This window comes from Salvelinus alpinus, chromosome 38 (assembly GCF_045679555.1).
Source record: "Salvelinus alpinus chromosome 38, SLU_Salpinus.1, whole genome shotgun sequence".
In the NCBI taxonomy this organism is placed as follows: Eukaryota; Metazoa; Chordata; class Actinopteri; order Salmoniformes; family Salmonidae; genus Salvelinus; species Salvelinus alpinus.
The window spans coordinates 12,280,679-12,299,576 of record NC_092123.1 but is presented as its reverse complement, the minus strand read 5'-3'; the positions used below and the strand labels follow the sequence as shown (position 1 = coordinate 12,299,576).

General features: G+C 42.8%; 1 protein-coding gene across 3 annotated transcripts in view; it reads left to right on the top strand.

Annotated features, from left to right (window-relative positions):
* LOC139566187 (neural cell adhesion molecule 2-like) overlaps positions 1-18,898 on the top strand; it is a 395,977-nt gene that overhangs the window by 305,471 nt on the left and 71,608 nt on the right. For all 3 annotated transcript variants that reach the window (XM_071387198.1, XM_071387197.1, XM_071387199.1), the window contains exons 4-5: positions 2,438-2,593; positions 5,011-5,148. In XM_071387198.1, the coding sequence (XP_071243299.1) occupies positions 2,438-2,593; positions 5,011-5,148 (294 nt within the window). The remainder of the gene's footprint in view (positions 1-2,437; positions 2,594-5,010; positions 5,149-18,898) is intronic.

Genomic DNA, 18,898 nt, shown 5'->3' with positions numbered 1-18,898 from the left:
ATTCATTCTTTCTTTTACACGGATCAGTCGTCCTGGTCCCTTTGCAGAAAAACAGCCCCAAAGCATGATGTTTCCACCCCCATGCTTCACAGTAGGTATGGTGTTCTTTGGATGCAACTCAGCATTCTTTGTCCTCCAAACACGACGAGTTGAGTTTTTACCAAAACGTTCTATTTTGGTTTCATCTGACCATATGACCTTCTCCCAATCTTCTTCTGGATCATCCAAATGCTCTCTAGCAAACTTCAGACGGGCCTGGACATGTACTGGCTTAAGCAGGGGGACACGTCTGGCACTGCAGAATTTGAGTCCCTGGCGGCGTAGTGTGTTACTGATGGTTGGCTTTGTTACTTTGGTCCCAGCTCTCTGATTTCTTCAAACCAAGCTGCTTACCTATTGCAGATTCAGTCTTCCCAGCCTGGTGCAGGTCTACAATTTTGTTTCTGGTGTCCTTTGACAGCTCTTTGGTCTTGGCCATAGTAGAGTTTGGAGTGTAACTGTTTGAGGTTGTGGACAGGTGTCTTTTATACTGATAACAAGTTCAAACAGGTGCCATTAATACAGGTAACGAGTGGAGGACATAGGAGCCTCTTAAAGAAGGTCTGTGAGAGCCAGAAATCTTGCTTGTTTGTAGGTGACCAAATACTTATTTTCCACCATAATTTGCAAATAAATTCATAAAAAATCCTACAATGTGATTTTCTGGATTTTTTTTCCTCATTTTGTCTGTCATATTTGAAGTGTACCTACGATGAAAATTACAGGCCTCTCTCATCTTTTTAAGTGGGAGAACTTGCGCAATTGGTGGCTGACTAAATACTTTTTTGCCCCACTGTATTTGTTCGTGCATCACGACTCACAAACTGACGAAAGCTATCCATATTCAAACTCAAATTATAGCTTTATTATAGCTTACGGATAAAAGACTATAATTATCTGCACTGCTGAGTAATTGACAGGTATAGAGTTTCCAGCACCGGCCAACAGAGATCCACTTCAGATAGGAGACAGTGGAGGCAGTCGATGTCCCACCTGAGGGAGCTCCAAGAAAATTGGCTTGTCACCCCACTTTGACAGTTGCCCTTGCAGCTATGTGGGCAATGACTGAAGAGAAATTCTCACTGTGTTACCAATTTGACTGTGTCAAGCGAGCGGTAGACTGTTACACGAGAGGATTTGTTTTTCTTGCTGATTTTCTTGTCGAGCAGGGTAACAACAAAGGATACGGGAAATGAAAACAAGTACAACAATGTGTTTGAATCCCAGGGAGAGAACTGGGGGATGGAGAGAGAGGAGGTGTGAGGGAGAGGGAATGAGGAAGTGAGGGAATTAAATGGATGGCGAGAGAGAGAGAAAGCTGGAGAGAGAGGGGTGAGAGAAAGCTGGAGAGAGAGGGGTGAGTGAATTTGAGAGTGAGGTGGTGAGGGAAGGATAGGGAGAGAATGAGAGAGAGGAGGGTAAGGGCATTAAAGGGACTGACAGAGCACAAGAGAGGGTGTGAGGGAATGAGAGAGAGAGAGACCAAGCGACGGAATGAGAAAATGAAAAACAAAATGTATACACGAACAGCTCTAAAACGTGCCGTGGAATTAAACCGGCAGATGAGGAGGGTTGAATCTCACATTCAGAGTCAGTAGGATGCAAGGCACGTTAAAGAGCGGCGAGGAGAAAAAAGCATGTTTTGGAGAGCCGCCTGACATAAATCACATTGCAAAATGCTAATGTACTAGGTTGCAGTGATCTAGTGGAAGGGCCTGAAATAAATAGGGCCATGCACGTGATTTATGCACACTTTAATTTTGCCACACACAGTGGATAACCCGGTGGTGTTACACACTTCACGTGCCACACACACGCACGCACACTCAGTTTTTCTCTCCATACACCATACACACATACGCCGTGTGATAAGTCGACGGAACTAGCCAGCACTACGGCTTCTGAGAGGGTGGTGGAGTGTTTTATAAGAGAAGAGAAACGCAGGTTCCAAGTCAGCTTTCCCCAGGTGAAATCTATCAACCACCTGCCAGGGTTTGTCAGACAGGTGCCACAGCTTTAAACCGGCAGAAGTTGAATCAATCATTTGATTACAAACAGAACTTTCGGGGTGGGAGGATTCATTCAATATGCTGTGGGAATGTTTCTGGGACTTTTTTGGACCTCAGATAATCAGAGTTGTCTCAGTGGTGTTGAACCATAGACAATATGTAAAACAGTTTGTGCTATAGAATGGAGTTTACTCTCTACTCACCTGCAGGGTTTCCCATACTCGGGCTCTGTTCCAAAGTCCACCCTCGCCTACTACTTAGAACGAGGCAATGTATTGGCCATGCATTCTAAATGGTATACTTGCGTGAATATTGTAACATAACCTCTCCTGGAAAGACATGTCTCTAATGTGACTTCACTTCCTGTTACCTCATTTCCTATGTGACAGAGAAGCTGACGTTCCGCGACGTGAGGTCCCCCCAGGAGTTCCGTCACGGCGAGGCGGCAGAGGTGGTGTGTGATGTCATCGCCTCGCCGGCACCCGCGGTCTCTTGGTTCTACCAAAAGGGCTTCAAGAGCATGGAGATCACAGAGGAGCACTACAGTAAGTCTGCTTATGGTCATTTGATACATGCTGCCTCTGTTGATGTGCTGGTGAACCTTATTTGCTTGTTAAAATAAGTACCTAATTACCAGTTGGTTAATTAAAGCCTAACTTTGTAAAGTGCATACTGTAGCTACCATAATAGCAACATAACTTGACTCTTGAAAAGTAATCTATTGAGCACTACAGACCATATAGAAATAACTTTCATGTGAACATGTCATTGGATACGTTTGATCCACGTTTAAAAAAAAATTGATGGGCACACTCTTTGATGGTATTTTACAGTCTGCTTTTAATGAAGCAGCTGATAATTACATTATAATTGATTTCAGTAGCCAATTAACGGTTTGCTAGCGCATCAAAATATTTAACATTAAATTAATTCAGTTTATATGTCAGATTGCTTCACACACCGTTTCGAGACATATCAGTTGAATAAATGCGCTTACTGTAGAATGTGGTTGTGTCCCAAATGGCCCTATGGGCCCTGTTCAAACATAGTGCACTATATAGGGAATAGGGTGCCTTTTGGGATGTAAACAAACCAATGTTATGAAAAATGTTTTCCCCAGATTGTGTCAGGGGTTTGATGCTAAAAATAGCAAGTTCTAACAATAAAAGCCACAGCATGTGATTTCATTAAACATATTGTTGGACAATAAAACATGTTAACGAGCCTGCCTAGAAGATGGAGAGTGGAGGATGCAAATGTCAGTCGGTGGTCTGATGCTCGCTGCCATGTTGTTGTGATCTATGGGAATCACATCTTCCTTTCTTCATGGCTACTGAATAGTGAAAGAACAGAATAGTATTATTATTATTTATTTTCACTTGATTTATTTTGTATAATTTTTTCACTTATTTTTTTGTGTGCTTATGTTGTTGACATACAGTATGTGGGGATATGAAGGGGATATTCCATCTGTCTTGAACACTGATACTATAAGTGACAGCACAGGAAATGATTCCACCATATTTCTCTACTTGACTTTTTCTTCATTAAATTAGTTCTTTCAGATCATTGCTCCTAAAAGGAAAGGAAGCAAAGTGTTGTATACTATTGGAACACATCCTGTAACTAAGGAGGAAAGGAGAAGGAAAGAACAGTGTCTTAGATTGGAACACATCCTATGGCCAAGAAAGAAAGAAAGAGAAGGGAAAGTTGTTTTAGACTATTAGAACTATCAGGTTTCAGGTAAGACCCAAGTGCAGACAGTGTTGAAGTAACAATGTTTAGTACAACAACAGGGGCAGGCAAACGACAGGTCAAGGCAGGCAGGGGTCGATCCAGAGTAGTGGGGCAAAGGTACAGGACGGCAGGCAGGCCAAGGGTCAGGTCAGGCAGAGGTCGGTAATCCAGAGTAGGAGCACAGGACTGCAGGCAGACTCAGAGTCTGGACAGACGAGTCAAACCAGGAGGGCGAGGATAAAGAGAGACTGGGGAAAAGCAGGAGCTGAGACAAAACGCTGGCTGACTTGAACAAACAAACGGACTGACACAGACAGACAGACAACAGGGGATAAGTGGGGAATATGGGCGACACCTGGAGGGTGGTGGAGACAAGCACAAGGACAGGTGAAACAGATCAGGGCGTGACAAGAACGCAGTCGGGGGCTAGAAGGATAGGAGAGGGAATGTAATGTATCTTAGATTATTGGAACACATCTTGTGGCTGAGAAAGAATGGAGAAGAAATGAAATCTATCTTTGACTATTGGAAACATTCATGGCTCGTTCATGATGGACAGAAGTTAATTTGCAGGTTCAGACTTGTTTACCAATACTCTGTCACCCAATCATTACTTTTCCTCCTCCTACACTTTCCCCCTCATCCACCCATCACATAGACAGACTTCCTGGGCTGATTAGGAAAAGGATTTGTTTGAAATCTTTGAATGTAGTCAGGTTTTTTAATTGAATTTCAAAGTGCGTAGAAGGGAAGGGCCTATCTCCCCTTGCCGTACGGTAATGATTAAAGGTAGAGATAGCAGTGTGTTTTTTTTTATTCCACGCTAATTACGGGACAAGGTTATAAATGCGTTTGCGCTTGACAGAGAGAGATAGGGTTCTCACTTATCTGCTAGTGACAACAATAAAGGATGGGAAATTTTTGTGAACTGCAGACCTAATTACTTAAGTATTTATCTCACTTCTAACTTTATTTTAAAAAGCTAAAAGTGGAAAAGGTTTATGAAAATAGTATTTGATAGCAAGTATATGACTGGAGTCATGAGACTTTCTTTCACTCTTTCCTTTTTATCGTTTTCCTTGTATCTTTCTTTCCATATTTCCTGTCTCTTTCTAACTCTCTTTCAACCTTTCTTTATTTCTTTCTCATGCTCTATCCCCCTATATCTCTATCTCTATCGCTCCCCCCCACCCTCTATTTATCTTCTGCCCTCTCTCCTGTGAAGGCAGGTTCCAGGTGCTGCCCAACAACAACCTGCAGATCCACAAGGTGACCAAGGCGGACGAGGGCGTGTACCGCTGCGAAGCGCGAGTGGAGGCCCGCGGCGAGATCAACTTTGTTGACATCGAGGTGGTGGTGAATGGTGAGTAGCTATAGCGTCCACTGTAGATAATACCTATCCAGTCATATGCAGTGGTGAACGAAGAGTTAGCCACCTAGCTAGCATAGCATACCTACACTCCCCTTGACTATCATATCCAAAATGTTCAGTTATATATGTAACCTTGGTTCTCTGAAGGATCAAAGCTCAACAAATCAGAATCATTAAAACATAACCTACATAGACATATTTTTCCTCTCACAGTAGCAGCCGGGCCTGATCTCAGAGCAGACTTATGAAGACTAGCGTAGCATACAGTACGGCTACCTGCTCTCGTTTTGCACATTTCAAAATCCTATCCGACCATATACATTGGTCCCTTCTACAATAGCAGCCATACAGCAGTGGTGTTAAGGATGAGAAGCCCCATACAAAGCCACAGTGTAAAGGCTCCCTTAGGCCAGGCACTGGGGTGTATCGATCGGTGGCATACAGAATTGTTGCTCCTCTCAGGGTGAGAATAGAGTCACCTAGTGAGACAGAATCATTCTCCCCTCCTACACTCCACAGTTACAGCACATGGTTGCCAGCTCCCAAACAATCGCACCCCAGAACTGAACGCTTGAAACGCTTATCGGTCCAGAGACACTTGGTCTCTCACATAGCAGGAACGTCCGTCCACGGTGGCGGGGATTAGATTGTCAATAGTGGCGGAAATCTCTGATCTGATTCAATTCAGGTTCTCTTTAAAGTTATTGACACAAAAATAATCAGACCCGGTGTGTAAGAATCGAGTCATTGATTCAGAATGAATCGTGTTTATTTTGTTGGTCACAGGAGGTTGGTGTCACCTTAATTGTGGAGAACGGCTCGTGGTAATGGCTTGAGCAGAATTTGTGGAATGGTATCAAATACATCAAACACATGGTTACCTGTGATGGACAGCGGTTTGAATCTAGGTCTCCTGCGTGTTACAAGACTATTAGCCAACTGGGGTGAGGCCTGGGCAAGATATTGGGGGGCCAGTGCAAGTTCAGGTCTCAAGCAAGGTTACTCATCACGCAAGTGAACTGTGGAGTTAGAACTGTGGAGTCACTGAATTGTACTGTGTTGAACAATATGATCTGAGCACTCACCTCAGATCGGCATAGTTTGAGAGAAAGAACAAACTCACCGATCTAGACAGGCTCATTATAGAGCTACTTAATGATGGTCAGTTTGGCTGCCACCGCTCCTTTGATTTCCTATATACTCACACGATTTCTGTGATTGAAGACTTCAATTAGCGCCAGCTCTGGGTTTTGTAGCCCAAAAAGCAAAAGGTTGTCATTTTTAATTACCTAATTTGTTCTCAGCAAGGCCCCAGAGAAGCCAGGAACGCGAGCCACCTGAGAGCGTTTCGGGAGTGATTGAAATGTGATCTCTCGCGAGCTATAAGCACAGGTTACGCATGAGCGCCCACAATATTGTCTCGGCTATCCAGCTCTTCCCACCTAATGTAACGAACGCACTCGGGGAAAAAAACACGGATTGCGTTCAATTTAGAGCACCACTTATAGTTGTGAGGAAGATCCAATAAGCTTGCTCAATGAGGCGAGTCCTATTATCCGCCCGGCAACATGACACCCGCGATCCGGCTACGGAGATGGGACAGTCCACCGCCGCCATCACTATAGAGTGTGTCTGACTGAGACATGGAAGAAATCAGAAGTAACCCACTCGGCACAAACTGGTTGAATCAACATTGTTTCAACGTAATTTGTCAACGTATTGTGGATTCTATGTGGGAAATACATTGGATTTGAAAAAATACATATTTTTATGTATTTCTTTTTTCAGGGCGTGATCAGCTTTAATATTGCAGATAGATTGTGGCTTCTATCAATTTCCAATCCCCCATATATGTTTTGTAAACATATACATTACCAGTCAAAAGTTTGGACAAAACTACTCATTCAAGAGTTTTTCAATTTTTTTACTATTTTCTACATTGTAGAATAATAGTGAAGACATCAGAACTATGAAATAACACATATGGAATCATGTAGTAACCAAACAAGTGTTAAACAAATCAAAATATATTTTATACTTGAGATCCTTCAAAGTAGACACCCTTTGCCTTCATGACCGTTTTTCACAGTCTTGGCATTCTCTCAACCAGCTTCACCTGGAATGCTTTTCCAACTGTCTTGAAGGAGTTCCCACATATGCTGAACACTTATTGGTTGCTTTTCCTTCACTCTGCTGTCCAACTCATCCCAAACCATCTCAATTGGGTAGAGGTCGGGTGATTGTGGAGGGCAGGTCATCTGATGCAGCACTCCATCACTTTCCTTCTTGATCAAATAGCACTTACACAGCCTGGAGTTATGTTGGGTCATTGTCCTGTTGAAAAACAAATGATAGTCACACTAAGCACACACCAGATGGCATATCGCTGAAAAATGCTGTGGTAGCCATGCTGGTTAAGTGTGCCTTGAATTCTAAAATAAATCACTGACATTGTCACCAGCAAAGCACCCCCACACCATCATACCACCTCCTCCATGCTTCACGGTGGGAACCACAAATGCGTAGATCATCCATTCACATTTACATTACATTTACATTTACATTTAAGTCATTTAGCAGACGCTCTTATCCAGAGCGACTTACAAATTGGTGCATTCACCTTATGATATCCAGTGGAACAACCACTTTACAATAGTGCATCTAACTCTTTTAAGGGGGGGGGGGTTAGAAGGATTACTTTATCCTATCCTAGGTATTCCTTAAAGAGGTGGGGTTTCAGGTGTCTCCGGAAGGTGGTGATTGACTCCGCTGACCTGGCGTCGTGAGGGAGTTTGTTCCACCATTGGGGTGCCAGAGCAGCGAACAGTTTTGACTGGGCTGAGCGGGAACTGTACTTCCTCAGAGGTAGGGAGGCGAGCAGGCCAGAGGTGGATGAACGCAGTGCCCTTGTTTGGGTGTAGGGCCTGATCAGAGCCTGAAGGTACGGAGGTGCCGTTCCCCTCACAGCTCCGTAGGCAAGCACCATGGTCTTGTAGCGGATGCGAGCTTCAACTGGAAGCCAGTGGAGAGAGCGGAGGAGCGGGGTGACGTGAGAGAACTTGGGAAAGTTGAACACCAGACGGGCTGCGGCGTTCTGGATGAGTTGTAGGGGTTTAATGGCACAGGCAGGGAGCCCAGCCAACAGCGAGTTGCAGTAATCCAGACGGGAGATGACAAGTGCCTGGATTAGGACCTGCGCCGCTTCCTGCGTGAGGCAGGGTCGTACTCTGCGAATGTTGTAGAGCATGAACCTACAGGAACGGGTCACCGCCTTGATGTTAGTTGAGAACGACAGGGTGTTGTCCAGGATCACGCCAAGGTTCTTAGCACTCTGGGAGGAGGACACAATGGAGTTGTCAACCGTGATGGCGAGATCATGGAACGGGCAGTCCTTCCCCGGGAGGAAGAGCAGCTCCGTCTTGCCGAGGTTCAGCTTGAGGTGGTGATCCGTCATCCACACTGATATGTCTGCCAGACATGCAGAGATGCGATTCACCACCTGGTTATCAGAGGGGGGAAAGGAGAAGATTAATTGTGTGTCGTCTGCATAGCAATGATAGGAGAGACCATGTGAGGATATGACAGAGCCAAGTGACTTGGTGTATAGCGAGAATAGGATCACCTACTGTGCTTCTCACAAAGACACAGCGGTTGGAACCAAAAATCTCACATTTGGACTCATCAGACCAAAGGACAGATTTCCGCCGTTCTAATGTCCTTTGCTCTAATGTCCTTTGCTCTAATGTCTACTGTTTCTCTTATTATTATTGGTATCCTTTAGTAGTGGTCTTTGGAGCAATATGACTATGAAGGCCTCACAGTCTCCTCTGAAAAGGTGATGTTGAGATGTGTGTTGCTTGAACTCTGTGAAGCATTTATTTGGACTGCAATTTCAAAGTTCTTGAGCTCTTTCAAAGTTCTCCAAATTTTCCGGATTGACTGACCTTCATGTCTTAAAGTAATGATGGACTGTTGTTTCTCTTTGTTTATTTGAGCTCTTCGTGCCTTAATAAGGACTTGGTCTTAACAAAAAGGGCTATTTTCTGTATACCACCCCTACCTTGTCACAACACAACTGATTGGCTCAAACGAATTAAGAAGGAAATAAATTCTACAAATTAACTTTTAACAAGGCACAACTATTGAAATGCATTCCAGGTGACTACCCCATGAAGCTCGTTTAGAGAATGCCAAGACTGTGCAAAGCTGTCATCAAGGCAAAGGGTGGCTACTTTGAAGAATCTCAAATATACAATACTCGTTTAACACTTTTTTGGTTACGTCATGATTTCATATGTGTTATTTCATAGTTGTGATGTCTTCACTATTATTCTACAATGTAAAAAAAATAGTAAAAATAAAGAAAAACACTTGAATTAGTTTTTGTGTCCAAACTTTTGATTGGTACTGTATGTATTATTTTACATATATACACTACCGTCAGGACAACAGTTTTCAGCTGTGCTGGCATAATTGCAAAATAGTTTTAGAATGATCAATTAGTGTTTTAAAATTATACACTTGGATTAGCTAACACAACATGCCATTGGAACACAGGAGTGATGGTTGCTGATAATGGACCTCTCTACACCTATGTAGATATTCCATAAAAAAATCCAGCTTCAATAGTCATTTACAACAGTTACAATGTCTACACTGTATTTCTGATCAATTTGATGTTATTTTAATGGACAATTTTTAAAAACTTTTTATTCAATAACAAGGCCACTTCTAAGTGACCCCAAACTTTTGAAAGGTAGTGTATATCCCCTATCTACGCAAAAGTGAAGACTCGCTCTATCACAACTCCTGCTTGCAGACACACATGGGCTCTGGCATTTGCAACCATTTTCCTTACTCACTCATTTAACGCATCACACTTTTCCAATCAAACAGGCACCCCATCTTCCTACACAACCACACTCCTCTCACAAATACACCCGTACATACCCACATACTGTGCCTTTTTATGTTCTCTGTTTGTCGTGTTTTTATTTCGGGCTTTGGGTACTTTTGTGTTCCAGTTCCTTATATTTTCAGATTTATTATTTCATGAATTGTCCTATATTTGATCTATTTATATTATTAATAAAAATAGAATACAAAATTATTTTACAACATTCCCTAACTAAACTATAGTTTTGGCAAGTTAGTTAGGACATCTACTTTGTGCATAACACAAGTAATTTTTCCAGCAATTGTTTACAAACAGATTATTTCACTTATAATTCATTGTATCACAATTCCAGTGGGTCAGAAGTTTACATACACTAAGTTGACTGTGCCTTTAAACAGCTTGGAAAATTCCAGAAAATTATGTCAAGTCTTTAGAAGTTTCTGATAGGCTAATTGACATTATTTGGGTCAATTGCAGGTGTACCTGTGGATGTATTTCAAGGCCTACCTTCAAACTCAGTGCCTCTTTGCTTAACATCATGAGAAAATCTAAAGAAATCAGCCAAGATCTCAGAAAATAATTTGTAGACTTCCACAAGTCTGGTTCATCCATGGGAGCAATTTCCAAATGCCTGAAGGTACCACGTTCATCTGTACAAACAATAGTACGCAAGTATAAACACCATGGGACCACACAGCCGTCATACCGCTCAGGAAGGAGACGCGTTCTGTATCCTAGAGATTAACGTACTCAATCAATCAATCCCAGAACAACAGCAAAGGACCTTGTGAAGATGCTGGAGTAAACAGGTACAAAAGTATCTATATCCACAGTGAAACCAGTCCTATATCAACATAACCTGAAAGGGCACTCAGCAAGGAGAAGCCACTGCTCCAAAACCACCATAAAAAAGCCAGACTACGGTTTGCAACTGCACATGGGGACAAAGATTGTACTTTTTGGAGAAATGTCCTCTGGTTTGATTAAACAAAAATATAACTCTTTGGCCATAATGACCATTGTTATGTTTGGAGGAAAAAGGGGGAGGCTTGCAAGCCTAAGAACACCATCCCAACCATGAAGCACGGGGGTGGCAGCATCATGTTGTGGGGGTGCTTTGCTGCAGGAGGGACTGGTGCACTTCACAAAATAGATGGCATCATGAGGTAGGAAAATTCTGTGGATATATTGAAGCAACATCTCAAGACATCAGTCAGGAAGTTAAAGCTTGATCGCAAGCATACTTCTAAAGTTGTGGCAAAATGGCTTAAGGACAACAAAGTCAAGGTATTGGAGTGGCCATCACAAGCCCTGACTTCAATCCTATAGAAAATGTGTGAGCAGAACTGAAAAGGCATGTGTGAGCAAGGAGGAATGGAGGAATGGGCCAAAATTCACCCAACTTATTGTGTGAAGCTTGTGGAAGGCTACCCAAAACGTTTGACCCAAGTTCAACAATTTAAAGGCAATGCTACCAAATACTAATTGAGTGTATGTAAACTTCTGACCCACTGGGAATGTGTTGAAAGCAATACAATCTGAAATAATTCATTCTCTCTACTATTATTCTGACATTTCACATTCTTAAAACAAAGTGGGGATCCTAACTGACCTAAGACAGGGAATTTTTACTAGGATTAAATGTCAGGAATTGTGAAAAACTGAGTATAAATGTATTTGGCTAAGGTGTATGTAAACTTCCGTCTTCAACTGTATATCAAGTATGGATTCTCTCAACAACTTGTTCTCTCTTAAGTTCATTAACGTCAGCTTCAATAACATTGACTGTACCATTCAGCTTTTCAGTTTCTTTTTCCAGTGTTGCGGCTTTCTCATCACTCATTTCAAGGCTCATCTTCACCTCGTGTATCTTTACGGACTAACTCGGGTAGGCCTAATTTGTAATTTAGAGATTTTTGCAGTTTGGTTTCCACGCTTACTGTACATGGTGGTGAAAATATGTAATCTGTGTCAATTGAAGAGTCTCTTATTGGATTTTTTTTGTTTTAGAAGTTGGTTCTCCATTCCTTACGTTTATACCCTCCGCCATGTTTTGGTTTTGACTGCGTTGGTAGTGTTAGTCAATAAAATTCTCCAGCCTTACAAGTTGTTTTGAGTTATTTTCCAGTTTTGATGTTGTTGCTCACGAGTGAGCAGATCAGCGTAGAAGTATTATTATTTGGTCAGTTTAGGGACATTAATTTCTAAGCTTTTTCACAAGGCATTCTGCACCGCCATCTTCAGGCCGCCATCTTTCAGTCTGCCACCAACGGAAATTGTTGTTTTAAGGCTGACATTTCAACCAAAGGATTATGTCACAATGGTAATCAAATTTCAAGATCGACAAACCTTATATGTTGCATTTGTACCTTTAAAACAATGTCAGATTTTCAATGTTATATCCACTATCAGAAAAAAATAACAATAGCCTGGGTAGATTGATTAGATTGAAGGCCATTTGTTTTAACTGCCCACACACACACCTTCATATAGAGTCGAGGCCAAAAGTTTGAGAATGACACAAATATTTATGTTCACAAAGTTTGCTGCTTCAGTGACTTTAGATATTTTTTTCAGATGTTACTATGGAATACTGAAGTATAATTACAAGCATTTCATAAGTGACAAAGGCTTTTACTGACAGTTACATGAAGTTGATGCAAAGAGTCAATATTTGCAGTGTTGACTCTTCTTTTTCAAAACCTCTGCAATCTGCCCTGGCATGCTGTCAATTAACTTCTGGGCCACATCCTGACTGATGGCAGCCCATTATTGCATAATCAATGCTTGGAGTTTGTCAGAATTTGTGGGTTTTTGTTTGTCCACCCGCCTCTTGAGGATTGACCACAAGTTCTCAATGGGATTAAGGTCTGGGTAGTTTCCTGGCCATGGACCCAAAATATCTATGTTTTGTTCCCCGAGCCACTTAGTTATCACTTTTGCCTTATGGCAGGGTGCTCCATCATGCTGGAAAAGGCATTGTTCGTCACCAAACTGTTCCTGGATGGTAGGGAGAAGTTGCTCTCAGAGGATGTGTTGGTACCATTCTTTATTCATGGCTGTGTTCTTAGGCAAAATTGTGAGTGAGCCCACTCCCTTGGCTGAGAAGCAACCCCACACATGAATGGTCTCAGGAAGCTTTACTGTTGGCATGACACAGGACTGATGGTAGCGCTCACCTTGTCTTCTCCGGACAAGCTTTTTTCCGGATTCCCCAAACAATCGGAAAGGGGAGTCATCAGAGAAAATGACTTTACCCCAGTCCTCAGCAATCCAATCCCTGTACCTTTTGCAGAATATCAGTCTGTCCCTGATGTTTTTCCTGGGGGGAAGTGGCTTCTTTGCAGCCCTTCTTGACACCAGGCCATCCTCCAAAAGTCTTTGCCTCACTGTGCATGCAGATGCACTCACACCTGCCTGATGCTATTCCTGAGCAAGCTCTGTACTGGTGGTGCCGCGATCCCGCAGCTGAATCAACTTTAGGAGACGGTCCTGGCGCTTGCTGGACTTTCTTGGGCACCCTGAAGACTTCTTCACAACAATTGAACTGCTCTCCTTGAAGATCTTGATGATCCGATAAATGGTTAATTTAGGTGCAATCTTACTGGCAGCAGTATCCTTGCCTGTGAAGCCCTTTTTGTGCAAAGCAATGATGACGGCACATGTTTCCTTGCAGGTAACCATGATTGACAGAGGAAGAACAATGATTCCAAGCACCACCCTCCTTTTGAAGCTTCCAGTCTGTTTTTCGAACTCAATCAGCATGACAGAGTGATCTCCAGCCTTGTCCTCGTCAACACTCACACCTGTGTTAACGAGAGAATCACTTGACATGATGTCAGCTGGTCCTTTTGTGGCAAGGCTGAAATGCAGTGGAATTTTTTTTTTGTGATTCAGTTCATTTGCATGGCAAAGAGGGACTTTGCAATTAATTGCAATTCATCTGATCACTCTTCATAACATTCTGGAGTATATGCAAATTGCCATCATACAAAATGAGGCAGCAGACTTTGTGAAAATTAATATGTGTCATTCTCAAAACTTTTGGCCACGACTGTACACACAATCCGCCCATCTATAAATATGTACATATGTTTCACGTTTTGTTACATTACAGCCTTATTTTAAAATGTATTAAATATATTTTTTCCTCATCAATCTACATGCAATACCCCATAATGACAAAGCAAAACATTTGTTTTTAGAAATGTTAACAAATTAAAAAAATGTATTTAAAAAAGATCACATTTACATAAGTATTCAGACCCTTGAGCGCCTTTGGCAGCTTTGAGTCATCTTGGATATAACGCTACAAGCTTTGCACACCTGTATTTGGGGAGTTTCTCCTATTCTTCTCTGCAGATCCTCTCAAGCTCTGCCAGGTTGGATGAGGAGCTTTGCTGCACAGCTATTTTCACGTCTCTCCAGTAATGTTCGATCGGGTTCAAGTCCGGGCTCTAGATGGGCCACTCAAGGACATTGAGACTTGTCCCGAAGCCACTCCTGCATTGTCTTGGCCGTGTGCTTAGGGTCATTGTCCTGTTGGAAGGTGGAACTTCGCCCCAGTCTGAGGTCCTGAGCTCTCTAGAGCAGGTTTTCATCAAGGATCTCTCTGTACTTTTCTCTGTTAATCTTTCCCTTGATCCTGACTAGTCTCCCAGTCCCTGCCGCTGAAAACATCCCCACAGCATGATGCTGCCACCACCATGCAACCACCATAAGGATGGTGCCAGGTTTCCTCCAGAGTTCACATTTGGTTTCATCAGACCAGAGAATCGTGTTTCTCATGGTCTGAGAGTATTTAGGTGACTTTTTGAAAACTCTAGTGGGCTGTCATGTGCCTTTTACTGAGGAGTGACTTCCACCAACTCTATCATAAAGGCCACCAAAGGCCTGATTGGTGGAGTGCTGCAGAGATTGTTGTCGTTCTGGAAGGTTCTCCCATATCCACAGAGGAACTCTGGAGCTCTGTCAGAGTAACCATCAGGTTCTTGTTCGCCTCCCTGACCAAGGCCCTTCTCCCCCGATTGCTCGGTTTGGCCAGGCGGCCAGCTCTAGGTGGTTCCAAATTTTTTGGTACCCTTCCCCAGATCGTGCCACGACACAATCATCTCTCGGAGCTCTAAGGACAATTCCTTCGACCTCATGGCTTGGTTTTTGCTCTGACATGCACTGTCAACTGTTGGACCTTATATAGACAGGTGTGTGCCTTTCCAAATCATGTCCAATCAATTGAATTTACCACAGGTGGACTCCAATCAAGTTGTAGAAACATCTCATGGATGATCAATGGAAACAGGATGCACCTCAGCTTCCTTTCGAGTCTCATAGCAAAGCGTCTGAATACTTATGTAAATACGGTATGTAAATACGGTATCTGCTTTTTATTTGTAATACTTGTTTTTACTTTGTCATTATGGGGTATTGTGTGTACATTGATTAGGGAAAACATTATTTAATCCATTTTAAAAGTGGAAAAAGGGAAGGGGTCTGAATACTTTCCGAGTGCGCTAGATGTAACCACATGGACTTGGATGAAATATCTCATCCAAGTCTGTTTGGTACCACCTTCTGAAAATACCCAATCTGCGGCACAACCTCTTCCAGGTCCTTATACTTATAATAATATGGTTATTATGTTCTAAAAGAGCAAGGATTTCCTTTTTACTAAAGCCTTTTCTGAAGTATAGTTTCACCAGTCATCTAACTCAGGCATTTTCAAAGAACAGCATCAGGGAACCAGGGAGGCATGGAATTAATCAGCAAAAAACTCTACTTTAATCTTGAATTATAACTGTGACTTTATTCACAAAATGCTGCCTATATTATATTGATGTATTGCTACTTTTTTTTCAAAATACTAGCACTTTATTCTCATAATATTGCCACTTTATTCCCCAAAATGTTGACTTTATTCTCTAAGTTTTTCAAGTTTTTAACATACTATACTTGCAAAAACAGTACCACCACCCATTATTTTTTTCTCTTCACTTAGCCTTAATACTCTTCTTTACAAAAATGCGCTAGAATCCTGTTTAAATAGTATTTTTTATTTGATACTTGGGAACCTAACCGCAAAAGTAATTTTTATGTACACTACGTCATCACGCACTTTATACGCAACAAGTCAATTTGATGGAATAGTTATAAATACATTTGCATATAGTTTTTATGCGGATTTTAGAATATTTGCATGAAAATCTGTCGCCAATTGGATGGAAACCTAGCTAAGGTTACTATAAACAATGTATTATGTAATCATTTAAAACCTGAATGTTCAATATGGCGTGCATAGCTCATCGCAGGTCTGTGGGGATCTTCACAATTGCTGTATCTCGATTGGCATGTAACGTAATCTCAACTGCAATACAGGTCATTTGCAGTGATATCACATTCATCTGTTGTATAAATTAACAAAATGTCTGACATGGTATACCCATTTGAACTTTGCTGTGCTTTTAAACGGTTGAAAGTGCAGTGATATACACTGCTCAAAAAAATAAAGGGAACACTTAAACAACACAATGTAACTCCAAGTCAATCACACTTCTATGAAATCAAACTGTCCACTTAGGAAGCAACACTGATTGACAATAAATTCCACATGCTGTTGTGCAAATGGAATAGATAAAAGGTGGAAATTATAGGCAATTAGCAAGACACCCCCAAAAAAGGAGTGATTCTGCAGGTGGTGACCACAGACCACTTCTCAGTTCCTATGCTTCCTGGCTGATGTTTTGGTCACTTTTGAATGCTGGCGGTGCTCTCACTCTAGTGGTAGCATGAGACGGAGTCTAGAACCCACACAAGTGGCTCAGGTAGTGCAGTTCATCCAGGATGGCACATCAATGCGAGCTGTGGCAAAAAGGTTTGCTGTGTCTGTCAGCGTAGTGTCCAGAGCATGGAGGCGTTACCAGGAGACAGGCCAGTACATCAGGAGACGTGGAGGAGGCCGTAGGAGGGCAACAACCCAGCAGCAGGACCGCTACCTCCGCCTTTGTGCAAGGAGGTGCACTGCCAGAGCCCTGCAAAATGACCTCCAGCAGGCCACAAATGTGCATGTGTCTGCTCAAACGGTCAGAAACAGACTCCATGAGGGTGGTATGAGGGCCCGACGTCCACAGGTGGGGGTTGTGCTTACAGCCCAGCACCGTGCAGGACGTTTGGCATTTGCCAGAGAACACCAAGATTGGCAAATTCACCACTGGCGCCCTGTGCTCTTCACAGATGAAAGCAGGTTCACACTGAGCACATGAGCACATGTGACAGACGTGACAGAGTCTGGAGACGCCGTGGAGAATGTTCTGCTGCCTGCAACATCCTCCAGCATGACCGGTTTGGCGGTGGGTCAGTCATGGTGTGGGGTGGCATTTCTTTGTGGGGCCGCACAGCCCTTCATGTGCTCGCCAGAGGTAGCCTGACTGCCATTAGGTACCGAGATGAGATCCTCAGACCCCTTTGTGAGACCATATGCTGACACATGCACATTTGTGGCCTGCTGGAGGTCATTTTGCAGGGCTCTGGCAGTGCACCTCCTTGCACAAAGGCGGAGGTAGCGGTCCTGCTGCTGGGTTGTTGCCCTCCTACGGCCTCCTCCACGTCTCCTGATGTACTGGCCTGTCTCCTGGTAGCGCCTCCATGCTCTGGACACTACGCTGACAGACACAGCAAACCTTTTTGCCACAGCTCGCATTGATGTGCCATCCTGGATGAACTGCACTACCTGAGCCACTTGTGTGGGTTCTAGACTCCGTCTCATGCTACCACTAGAGTGAGAGCACCGCCAGCATTCAAAAGTGACCAAAACATCAGCCAGGAAGCATAGGAACTGAGAAGTGGTCTGTGGTCACCACCTGCAGAATCACTCCTTTTTTGGGGGTGTCTTGCTAATTGCCTATAATTTCCACCTTTTATCTATTCCATTTGCACAACAGCATGTGAAATTTATTGTCAATCAGTGTTGCTTCCTAAGTGGACAGTTTGATTTCATAGAAGTGTGATTGACTTGGAGTTACATTGTGTTGTTTAAGTGTTCCCTTTATTTTTTTGAGCAGTGTACATTTAGGTGACAACTAAACCAAAAATCTGACCTTATTCCATTTTATAATGTGGATGTGCTTTTAGATGGTTGAACGCATAGTGAGAACACATTGAAAATTCAACAAACTTTTTGAGGGGGGTGGGGGGTTTAGGTTGTAATCTCATTTATCAACGTCAACCAAAAATTACCCAGTTATCCACGAAAAAAAAGGTGGTGTGCCCAGTGGGAACTTTCTAAGAGGGAGGAAAGACGAAGACTAACCTATGAGCCCTAAGGAGGGGATCACTAAGTAGAACGGAGGGAAGGAAACCCCTCTAAAGAGCCCAAAGTAAGGCGCTCCAAAGAAGCATAGATACTATATGTGGTCCTAATGGAATTTGAAGTATTGTCACTTGTGCCCTAAGAAGTGAACTAGATCTTAGGAGACAATAAGTGAAAGACTAAAGAAAGAAACACCCAAAGTAAGGCCCTATGTAAAGCCCCAAGTAACATAAATACAAGGTCCTTCTGGACTTTGAAGTGTAGTCATTTGTGTGTTTTACTCGGTCTGTAACACAGCTTGTCCCAAAGTGTGTATAATCTTCCCCAAGCCTCAGAATTATACATGAAACTATAGATTCAACCAACTAGTTGTGTAAAAACATATTTAGAAGTTTAGTTGAGGGGGGAATCATTGCATCAGTCAGTTTGTCAGTCAGTACAGAGTTGGTCTATAATGGAGTAAACCGCGATACAGCTACGCCGGCTAGTATTAGCATTGACATTATCATGCAGACAGTGTGGCTAGTCTAGCGTACCCTTCC